The sequence below is a fragment of the Liolophura sinensis genome, chromosome 1 (assembly GCF_032854445.1).
Source record: "Liolophura sinensis isolate JHLJ2023 chromosome 1, CUHK_Ljap_v2, whole genome shotgun sequence".
In the NCBI taxonomy this organism is placed as follows: Eukaryota; Metazoa; Mollusca; class Polyplacophora; order Chitonida; family Chitonidae; genus Liolophura; species Liolophura sinensis.
Window position 1 is genome coordinate 2,471,545 of NC_088295.1, and position 12,315 is coordinate 2,483,859.

The following is a 12,315-nucleotide window of genomic DNA, read 5'->3' on the forward strand; positions in this document are numbered from 1 at the left end:
GAGGGAGTGAGGTGTGTGTAGGAGAGGGAGTGAGATGTGTGAAGGAGTGTGTGAAGAAAGAGGAGTGAGGTAGGGTGAGATGTGTGAAGGTGAGGGAGTGAGGTATGTGAAGAAGAGGGCGGTGTAGTGTTTGAAAAAGGAAGGGTGAGGTATGTGAAAGAGATGGTAATGTGTTTAAAAGAGGGGAGGTGGTGTGTGTGAGGTGTGTTACGGAGGAGGGAGTGATGTGTGTTAAGGAGGAGAGAGTGATGTGTGTGGCGTAGAGGGAGCTATGGTGTTTGAGGAAGGAGGGTGTAAAGTGTGTGAAGGATATGGTGGTGTGTTTGAAGGATGGGAGGAGATATGTGTGAAGTGTGTGAAGGATGGCAGGAAAAGTGTGTGTGAGGTGTGTGAAGAAGATGGAGTGAGATGTGTGACGGAGGAGAGTGAGGTGTGTGAAGGAAAGGGATTGAAGTCTGTGAAGATGGAGTGAGGTGTGTGAGGTAGAAGGGAGTGGGGTGTGTGAAGGAGAGGGAGTGAGATGTGCGAAGGTGAGAGAGTGAGATGTGTGAAGGAGAGGGAGGTGTGGTATTTGAAGAAGGAGGGGTGATGTAAGTGAAGGAGGAGGGCGTGAAAGTGGATTTTAGTATTTTTATCTCCGAAACTCATTGAGAATTACAAAACACAAATACTTTACGCATTGTGAAGTAAGGAGTGGTGTGATTCACATAACAAAGACCCAAACAAGAAGCGCGTGGTCAAGTTGGAGGGTAGAAGGTGATCCCAAGCTGCCAGCAAAGATCACACCAGATTCCCATGATAGCCTAGACAGATGTCATTAGCCGAAATTTGGACAGTCGTTAACTCAGTTGTCTATGAATTTGGTGTGATCGAGTGCTGTTCTATTTTAGAAGAGAGTTATCCAGAACGTCATTATTTTAAAAAATGGCGCACCTAACACCGCCTAAGTCTCTACCTATTTGTTTTAATACTCATATCGCATCAGTCGAGTCCTCTCAGGCACGTTTCAGAAATGTCGGTGTATTTAAAAAGAAAATAGAGTGGTTGGTTGACGGGTGGTTGGTTGACGGTGTCACACCTCCTCCTGTTTAACCAAAGGACATAGATCTGGCAGACCAGTCATGAATTATCTCACATGCCTATACAGCGATCTTTCCGCCCGTGCTGCCGCCATGACGGCAGATGTATATGTTAAGGCAGACTGGTGATGTAGGTCTCCGTAAGCTTTGTGACAGGCTGTTTATGGCCGGAGGAGAAATGAACAGAGCTGACTTAATTTGTTTACTCTGAAGAAGAAGAAGAAGTTTCTATGCCTCCGAGTTGAAGAGCATTACTCTGACGTGTTATGAGGAGAAAGGCATAGGTAGCCCGTCCACACTGCCTGGGCGAATTTAGAATAGTTTGTTTATGACAAGGAGTTCGGTGGTCAAAATTAGCCTAAACCCAAATACAGGAGTGAAAAAAAAATTTAGAATTTTGCTCTGCGGATTGAAGCGACTGGTATCAAAAGCAGCTCTAGTGCACGCTTGTCCAACAGTACCTTTTGCGTGCGAATCGATTGTGGATGTCCTTTTCGTTCGTATGCAACGTCTTACTCAGATAGCTTTAAGAAGGATGGGCACACAGAACGCGTGTAACAGAAAGCCGTACATTGAAGGACCAAGCTCTGATCAACCCTTAATCTAAGCTCTGACCAATTTATTTATAGGGATGTACTAACAGGTGTCTCGTGAATGTGAAGTGGACCCAGCCTGGTACGCGGAAGTGTCATTACCTAGAGAGCACTGTCATAGCCAAAAGAGATGGATCGAATCACGTCAGGGATCAATAGGTAAAGCACGAGAAGATCTTCTTCTCCTGAGCACGCCGATTTCCAGACTTAATGTCCTTTGCCGTATGTACATTTCACGTATTCAGTAGTTTTGATTACCGTATTTGATGTGAGAAGACTTGGCTGTCTTGATGCCTGTCCCACACATCGGCGGACCGCTCTTCAAAGAAAGGCCATCGCCAATGTGAGCTATCTCCCTGCATTATTAATAAATGACAGCGCAGATATCCTTTTTCCCGATAACAGATTGAGAAGACTGTGAGCATATGCCAGTGCTTACAGCTTGCGCCTTGAGAATTCCACGGAGATGAAGGCTTATGTCCGCAATAACAGTTGTTTGAATAGCAAGCTAATGCGGAGTTGAGAGAGAAGACAGAACAATAACAGTTGTTTGAATAACAAGCTAATGCCGAGATGAGAGAGAAGACAGGACAATAACACCTTTTTAAAAAGCAGGCCAATGTGGAGTTGAGAGACAAGAGAGAAAAATAACGGTTGTTTGAATAGCAAGCTAATGTGGAGTTGAGAGAGAAGGCAGGACAATAGCAGTTGTTTGAATAGCAAGCTAATGTGGAGTTGAGAGAGAAGGCAGGGCAATAACAGTTGTTTGAATAGCAAGCTAATGTGGAATTGAGAGAGAAGACGGGACAATAACAGCTGTTTAAATAGCAAGCTTATGTGGAGTTGAGAGACAAGAGAGGAAAATAACAGTTGTTTGAATAGCAAGCCAATGTGGAGTTGAGAGAGACGACAGAACAATAACAGTTGTTTGAATAACAATCTAATGAGTAGTCGAGAGAGAAGACAGAACAATAACAGTTGTTTGAATAACAATCTAATGAGTAGTTGAGAGAGAAGACAGAACAATAACAGTTGTTTGAATAACAAGCTAATGCGGAGATGAGAGAGAAGACAGGACACGCGAGTCTGTCTGTCACTTGGTTGTAAGTCTTAATCGGGTGTACAAAGAAGGACGCAGATATACACCCCAGTTCTTCTCTTTACTTTACACCTGCCAAGATTCAGCCAACCAGCTTCCAACTGTGACATTAAACAACTCTCCTGTCCGAACCACAGTCTAGGACTTGAAGGTCTTAAATGCTTTCTCTTTTTCAAATGTTATAGTTGTCAGCACCCTAAATACTTTAGAACATTGTACTCACAGATGAAGCAAAAGCTTTCCCGATACCCAAGGTCAAAGATATTAAACTAAAACAAATTTTCCATACTTATTTGCTGAATTCCGTATTTTTCATTGATAGAGAAAAGGTGTGATCTGGCCTGGAGCTGATGTGAAGCCTGCCTTACAGATGACACAACTGCAAACTATATTATTCCTGTCAGTCAGCGCATAAACAATGCGGTCTTCAAATTCCTGGGTAAATTCTGGTTAGCTAAAATAAAAACTTACATATAGTAGAAATATATGTGTAGTTCTCTGAATACAGACAAGTAATATTCCACAGGCTCTCATTTTTAAATGGAAATCAATCCATCTAAACCTCAAAGGGAAACAATTTTTTGATACATTTGAAGATTTTTTTTCATCTGCGTGTAATACAAGTTATGCCGGAAGCTATTATGGTTACAAGCAGATATTACGTAAGACATATCGCGCATGACATCTTCAGCAGAGTGCTTTAATTAGGCTCTTGGGACATGCAAGCTTTAATTATATGGACTCTGTATTTGTGGTCAGTTCTCGGCAATCCGGTATCACAGATCGGAAACAATGCCATCGGTAAAACCATCACACTACCTGTCTGTTCAACAGGTGCTGATTACATCCGCTGTGCGTGCCAGCAAAAATGTCAAACTGCCTCATACCTGTATGTTTCTATCCGAGCAACACGAGTGGATCCAAAGTATGTACTGACTACGCATCTCATTCACCTCGTGGTCAACAGGGGGAACATGCCTGTCCGTCCATCAGCATGCCGAAGACGCACGTATCCAATGTCTGTACATAGACAATCTCTTGTCATGGCGCCCTGGCAGTTTGCTCTAATTCCGATTTCCATTCCATCACAAGCAATAAGCAGACCCCTAACACCTTATTGTCGGCCATGCAGGCGCTTTTACCAACTCGGGTAATACGAATTAAGTATAGTTACGGGGAGCGAGTGGACAGGCCGCCGGTCTCTGTCAGCTAAACCAAGCCCGTCTTCCGTGATATTAATTATAACGATAGAGTTGCTTACAGTAATGCCGGGTGGCTACTCCCCCTCGATCTCCAGTCTCCATCGTGCTCTGGCCCCCATACAGCATGTCTTACACTTATCGTCACACTGGTCGGCGAACTTGTCCAGATGTATCATCGTGTCATACACATGGTCATTAAAAATAAAACTTTTTCATATATTTCATCGCTGGAGTCGGCAATTAAAATGGATGAACAGCACGTTTGTGTTTGTACTTATCAAGGTGACTCGATGCAAACCACACACGCCTACATACACGGCTTATATCACGATACACCATACATGCGCGCTCCTGTTTCTTGATTTTCAGAACTAAGATTTGTTGGGTACACTGTACACATTGTCAGAATCAGAATTTAGGGTCAACAATTTATCTACTAAAGAACGGTGGTTTTCTCAGGGCACGCCAATTTACTCCGCCAATACGGGAAAATTCTAGAATTCAGCGAAAAACGCCAATCAAATAACCACGTAAATAGTCACTATAATGCACAGATATGGAAACTCAAATGTCAAGCAAAATATCCGGTGTTAATATTAATTAATAGCTGATGCTAAACGGCTCTCTTAATCTCAGTGATACAGAATTTTGTGTCGTCAATAACGTGTGATAGCGGTGCCAGTCAAATTGATGGGCCCACTCCTAAACGTGAAGGACGATTGGCCGTGACTGGGCTTCACAGTCGGTATGCCAGTAGCAATACGACATCATATCAGCCGCTAGTACACATGCCACACCCATTTCTACAGGCTGTGCTTACAGCAACGTACACAGATTACTAAAATAAGATTGTACATCAAATGTGGGCAAATAATTCCGGCAACGTGATAACTTACGCATACGTAAAGGAAGGTAAAAAAGTGGAATCAACAAAATGTCGGTATCTTGTTAACTGGCAGCAGCCTACAGGCGACAGGAGAAGAAAATATTTAGGACAGAAGTATACAGATCGTTCATGAACATAAGATAGATGTAACTAATGGCGTACGTTGTAACTCCGTTACTCAGTTAAAAGACACACACCATCTGGCTACATGAATCCGAACATGTGGGACATGTCGCAGTAATATTTATAGGATAGCGTAAGGAGGTGAAGCCTCTCTGGGGAGCTCTAGATTGGTGTGAGCTCCCGGCTGTGATTGAAATAATTGAGGCACCTGCATGAGTGTGGCGTCATCCCAGAACAATAGCTGCCCCACCAAAAAACATCTTCAACAAACACTGTATTCGAGAAAAACATTATTCTCTCACTAAGATGATTTTAACAACGTTCATGACGTCATTGGTACTTTTTGTGGATAATTGAGGTTTAGCTGTGCACCTGCCGAGAAGAAAGCACGTGACCTGTGCCAGTCCGGATGTTCAATTAGCGGTCCCAAGTGGCTGTGTGCTGTCCAGCTTTGCGGCTATTCATACCTCCCCCACCCCTTCCCTCAAATAAAGCTGTCAGCCTCGAGCAAGGATTCGTTGTACGAGCCATAATCGGTGCAGTATTAAGGTGTCTTAAATAAACTGAAATACACACTATTTTCAATCAGAGGGATTTGTCTGAATTATCAATATTAGGTGGTCGGAATCATAATACAGTTAACGAGGAGTTTCGAGTGCTAAACCTGCAACAGCTTTTGCTATCTGATGTGGTCAACGAGGTGTTTCCCGTTCTGTATCTGTAACACCTATTGCTATCTGATGTGTCAAAGAGGGCTTCCCGTGCCAAACTTGTAACAGCTTTTGCTATCCGATGTGCTCAACCAGGTGTTTCCCGTTCTGTATCTGTAACACCTATTGCTATCTGATGTGTCAAAGAGGGCTTTCCCGTGCTAAATTTGTAACAGCTATTGCTATCCGATGTGGTCAACGAGGTGTTTCCCGTTCTGTATCTGCGACACCTATTGCTATCTGATGTGTCAAAGAGGGCTCTCCCGTGCTGAGTTTGTAACAGCTATCGCTCTCCGATGTACTCAACCAGGTGTTTCCCTTTCTGTATCTGTAACACCTATTGCTATAATATGTAGTCAAAGAGGGCTTTCCCGTGCTAAATTTGTAACACCTATTGCTATCCGATGTTCTCAACGAGTTGTTTCCCGTGCTAAATCTGCAGCAGTTATTGCTATCCGATATGGTTGACTAGGGCTTTCCCGTGCCAAACCTGCAACAGCTATTCCTATCCGATGCTAACCCCTGCTAAATCTGTAACTGCTATTGCTATCCGATGTGGTCAACGAGGGCTTTCCGTGCTAAATATGTAACCGCTATTGCTATCCGATGTGGTTAACTAGGGCTTTCCCGTGCTAAACCTGCAACAGCTATACCTATCCGATGCTAACCCCTGCTAAATCTGTAAACGCTATTGCTATCCGATGTGGTCAACGAGTGTTTGACTGTGCTCAATCTGTAACGACTATGTTGCTATTCATTGTATCTTCTGAATATACATAACGAAGTTATCACGCGGTTAAAACTTATCGGGAAGCAAAAGAAGGCCTAAGTAGTACGCAAGACCGCTTTAACAAGTACACATTTTAAATCCAATTAAGCAGGACAAAATTATGGTGAAGTTTATTTACACAATAAATACAACCTACATAAAATATAGAATCTGTGACACATTCGAATACATTTTGTGATTTTCTAGCCTATAGTGAACAACACATTTTGTCCAGCCGAAAGAAAGCCGACGCTAGATGTATAATGTAAACCGCCGTTATGCCTGGCTGCTCGAGCCGGACAGTTGTGGATACGTGTGTGTTTACAGCCAAGATGAGCCACGACTGGCCGAGGTCCATTTCCAACATAACATAACTAGTACGCTAGGTAAAAACAAATGACACGGCTAGTGAAAATATTAACACATCGTATGGCGTATTAACATATCAACATACTGTCTATTAACAACTGGAACTTTTGTGATTATCATAGTTAACTGATTGAATGAGAATTAGTTCCTGTGTGGGAATCACCCGTGTGCAGCAAACTAATGTTCCAATAACCAGGAGGGCTAATACATCTAACTTCAACAACACTGAGTTAATCAAGAAACAGTGATATAGCACATTGCCATGCAAGCGAGTCATTCATACACGTCAAACATCACAAAGTTATAAATATCCCGCATTGTGAACTTCAGGAATTGAAAACAATCCAATCCTTATACAATCTAATATGTTACATAACAGAATCACTGTGTTAATACTTTACCAATAAAACCACTTTGACATGGATCAACAAGAATGACAAGACCTATAGGACTTGGCCAGATGACAGGTCAATCAAATCTTTATACATATTTTCACAGGTATATATATATATATATATATATATATATATATATATATATATATATATATATATATATATATATATTATGTTGCTAACATCCGTTCTGGGCGAATACCAACGCACAGCCCAAATGTCAGCTACATTTCCCTTTTCATTTCCAAATACGAAGAAATGACATTTGGTATCGCCCAGAAAATGTAGTCTCAAGAATTGTCTTCATGAAACATTCGGTTGTTTTGTAATCACGCTTCCAGCGTTTATTATGCGATATTTTGTAGTGTTAAAGCGAACAGGAAACGTTGTTTGCGTAACAGCGCCCGGTTGTAATGTCTGAACACCGGTAGTTCCATGTTAGATGTAGAGCAGCCGGTTTAGGTGCTCACTCATCGCCAACATTTACATTTCCCCAAATTATACGCTAGGTCCGTCTTTAGACTACTCCGTCCCAACCAAGAATAGTAGGTGGTAATGAGTTGTGTTGTGTACTTGCTCTCGAATGCAATGACACATCTCCGCTTTCACCATATAGCAATACTGTTGGCCTTGTTGTTAATCTTTCGAGAGACACATCCAGTACAGTATATTGTGTTTTTACTGCTGCACCTGCTGTGATGACCAAACTCTGTATGGCAGATCGTGTTCTTGATGTCTTCATCCGGTCTGGTCAAGGACAGATGAGATGTTCATTATACGGCCTCCTCATCAGTAAAGTCCATACCACCATTCTCACCACACTCCTCATTGTTGCACAACGTTGAGGACGGATCAGTGTTTTCGTGGTCGTAACGAACAACGGTTGTTGTGTTGGTGTTTGTTGTAAACTCAAAACTTTCCGTAATGTTTGTGCTTTCGTGAGGACAACACTTGTTGTTTTGGTGACTATGGCGAGGAAACATGCTAGTCTCGGCGTACAGAGTTCTGTTTGCCTCCGACGACGATACACACTTAAAGGCTTTCATGAAACTTTTTCTAAAATTATCACTAAGAAAAGCATAGAGCAGGGGGTTAAGCATACTATTGGCGTAGCTCAAAGCGGTGAAACCATTAAACATGTACAGTTTCCAGGCGGATATGGCGGAGTCCTGCGGAGCCAAGGTCAAGTGGACTTGAAATGACCAGTAGGGTAGCCAACTGACCACATACACGGCTATGACAGTTAATACCATTCGGGTTACCTTACGATGCGACCGCTTCTTCTCCTTGGACTTCTTGACAGGCCCCACGGTCCGAAGACGAAGGATAACCAGGACGTAGAAGACGGAGATCAGGGCTACGGGTATTGCAAAACCCAGAAGCAATGAATACCAGGTAAACGCTTTGTCATTCTGTATTACCTGATTTTTAGGCCACTCGATAGTACATGTCATTTTCCCTTCAATCTTTTGATTGTTCACGGTGGTAGCGTACAGCATTATAGGCAGCATAACGAGGAAGGATAGGGACCATACGCAGAAACAGACAATTCGGGAAACGTTAGGGGTGCGATACTTGACGGATTTGACAGGATAACACACGGCAAGGTAGCGGTCAGCACTCATGACTGTCAGAGTGAAAACACTGGTAAACCAATTGATTGAATACAGCACAAAAAACAACTTACACATTGCGAATCCAAATGTCCAGTATTTTAACAGCGTGGTGGTGATGAGGAATGGCAGACCGAAGAGAAACAGGACGTCAGCAATGGCCAAGTTTAATACGTACATGTTGGTCACCGTTTTCATTTTAGCGAAGCAGAGCACCACATATATGACCAGCCCGTTACCCAACAGACCGAGGACACATGTAAGCACATAGCAAGCCACCAGAATGTAAAGCATCACATCTGGCAGAATATCCAAGTCTGGCGTTTCAGCCGTGCAGTTTGAACTGTTAGCTAGACATGTAGACATGTTGGCCATTTTTGTAGCGAAGCTACACTTACTTTTCTGTGCTATAGGTATTGGTAACAGGATTTCAAAGAACTGTTAACAGTACCCACACTGTCCCTTGACTAACGGTCGTTTTCAGTCATTAAGTAGCGCTTGACCCATCCCTGGTATGGTGACAGTGAGATCTAACGTCCTTAAGGGTAACTCATGGTGCCAAGGTCCTCGTCGTCACAGAGCAAATCATCATCACTGAAGTGGTCCTACCTTCTGTCTCCACAGGGCTTCCTTCATAAACAGGTGATCTACCCGTTCAAGCCCTCCCCTTTAAAGACAGCCGGAGAACACCCGTGAAAGCTTCGGGAACAACTAGTTTGTTCATTTACCCCAGAGCAATCGATACAAAGTTTCTCGGCCTCCACTGAAATGGTGCTAAGCCAGCGCGAGCGTGGCATAGACACGAGCGATCCGTCAGTCGATATGTTAGCCACTGAACACGCCAAAGCCACGCTGTCTTTACGAGCTTACTGTTAAAGGCGTCAGTTTGGTTGATTCCAAGTAAAGCGCGATAAAAGAAACAAGAAGAACTTGTCACGACCTTCCCTTCCAGTTCAGTTCGCACCAAAGTGATAGAACTCCGAGCTACATAGATTTTCTTAAACCTAAACTCAGGCCTCGCCTTGAACTTAGCACAGTCACCAGTTCCCTGTAATCGGATTGCGCTGAAAACAATATGACTCACATTAGATAGAGATAAGAATGTCATTGTTGGGAAGAGCCATTAGCTCGTCCACTCAACACCTGTTATATGTATGCCATTACCAGAAACGTCTTTGTTCACAGTTTGCCTTTAAAACTTTATGAGACATAGAATACGTCTTACCAATAGACACTGCAGAGTTTTCTTGGTCACGATGTGCTGATATTTCTCATTCATGAAGGGCCGAATTAGGTTTTCTCTCCATTTACAAGTCGGTGTAATGCGTTTACCTGAGAAGGAGCCCAGCAGGATTTCTCCGTACCTTTGACGGTGGTCCGCCAGGTCAGCTTGATAATAGGATCGGCGCAATACCAGTATCCTTTTACAGGCATCCGCATGGAAAAGACTCGGGGGTTGTAGTAAAACACATGATCAAAGCACCATCTTCTTCGACCACTGAACAGCACGTATGATAGAGTATATTTTGGTTAGCATCGTCATTATGTAGCCGACAGTCTGAGACAATATCCTTTACACAACACGGAGACAGCTACATCGCACCGTCTATTTTTCTCTGGTGATCATTGATGAGACTTAGCCCACACTGGGGAATGACGCTGTTATTTAGGTTAACGGCTATCCAAGACGACAGGCCGATCAGTTCTGCAACGCCTCTGTCTGTCACTCATACAGGTAGCTATGAGCTAAGTACTGCTGCGCAGTGGAAGTCCACGCAACTATCCACGCCTTTAACTCAGCATGAGCGCAAGACCCTTCTCCAACACATTGCCTGTCTCCTTAACCTGTCACTGTCTTATATAACCAAGATGCCCAGCAAAAGCTAATTTAAGGTCAACAACTGCACTCCACTAAAATATTCTTCGCCACGTTACCAAGAGAGTATAGGAAGATCAACTATCGTGGTACAGCCAGGTCAGTATACTGTCCACAACTAGTGGTCGTATTCAGTGGAGTCGCTCACAGCATCTGACCCATACCTTCCGCTCTCACACAAGTCTTAGTGTCTTACGCTAGCAGTGCGCATGCCCACATTTTTTGCCACGACTAACGCTGTTTGATACCATCGTCGTACGTATTTGTGAAAATGTCCTCAGCGGAAACTTGAACATGTGGCCAGTAAATGAAATGGTTTCACAATTATCCTTGGCCTTAGCAAAATTAGCATATGCGAATTCCCAGAAAATTTAATAAATAGATATTTAAGTGTCATTCCTTTATTTTCACAGATCTTTTAAGCGGTTCAGGAGGAGGAGGTATAGGTTAGCCCTAACTGCAGCATTATGCAGTCAGCTGGTACAGACCACAGCAGTGATCTACTGGGCACTCTGATGATGCTAACAACTCTTACATACATTTTTCTCGATATCTAACAGAGTACAAGAATACCTAGTTCATATAACTGTGGCTATATGCACATTAGATCGATAGTTCTAAAAGAACACAAAAAATGTATTGTTGTAGATTGATGAATCAATACGTTATAACACCTCTTAGGACTTTCTGTCCACATTTACTTAACACTTCATCCCGATGGTACTGCCTGTACGCAGCTGGCTAGCGTAGTTACGTAAGCCAGCTGTAGTCTACATCAGACATGGAGGTGGATGGCCACTGCTGTCCATTACCCTGACAAGCTTGCCTCCATGGACATTGTGTCATCCCAAGAGCAATTAAGCAGACTTTCATCACTGGTACAGGCGGAATGTTAGGCCTATGGCTTGATGATAAATCTACGGTCTTAGAGAGGCAATCTAATTAGGAGCGAAACAATAAGCTCGTGGGAACACTACACGGCTACTAAGGAATCAGGTCTCCCGCATTGCAGGCGACTGCTTGCTTACCGCAAAACCTTCCGCTGACAATTACCATAGCGGCTGTTTAATGTGGGGGCATTTCCTGGAAATGGTCCGATGGGCGTTCGTTTGAAAGAGGTGAAGGAGGTGGTAATAACACTGACAAGAGTCAAAATAAAGGTGAATGATTGGGCATAGCTTAACCAAACTGCTACCCGTGATTACACGGAATGAAGAAAGCGTAGCAGCTAAATTTGTGCGAGGTCAGACTGTGGATAATAAACTATAATGTTTCTTACATATATAAGACTCAAATTGTCCGATGGTTTACTGTGAACAAGATAGTATAAGTAACGAAAAAATACAGTTTTCAAGAATGGTTAACGTATAAAGAAATAAATAAGTAAATACACTGATAAAATAAATAAACAAATAAATTAAAATAAAGTTACAGCGGCTATATTAATAATGATGTAGGTGAAGATGAGTAATGTGTGAACGACAGAGAAAACTAAAACAGAAACGGGCAATTTGTGTGTAAGTCACAAAATTGACAAATCAGATTAATACTCATAATAGATTAAGGAAAAAGCCTATTTACTAGTATTCTGCAATTTCCGA

At 42.8% G+C, this 12,315-nt stretch overlaps 1 protein-coding gene across 1 annotated transcript; it reads right to left on the reverse strand.

Annotated features, from left to right (window-relative positions):
- Positions 1–7,443: 7,443 nt before the first annotated feature.
- Positions 7,444–10,800, reverse strand: LOC135476347 (somatostatin receptor type 2-like). The gene has a single exon (XM_064756349.1). The coding sequence runs from the start codon at positions 9,211–9,213 to the stop codon at positions 7,999–8,001; it is 1,215 nt and encodes a 404-aa protein (XP_064612419.1). The 5' UTR covers positions 9,214–10,800; the 3' UTR covers positions 7,444–7,998.
- Positions 10,801–12,315: the final 1,515 nt, after the last annotated feature.

Coding starts and splice junctions, on each gene's coding strand:
- LOC135476347 (XM_064756349.1), bottom strand. CDS start 9,213: ATGGCCAACATGTCTACATGTCTAGCTAACAGTTCAAACTGCACGGCT.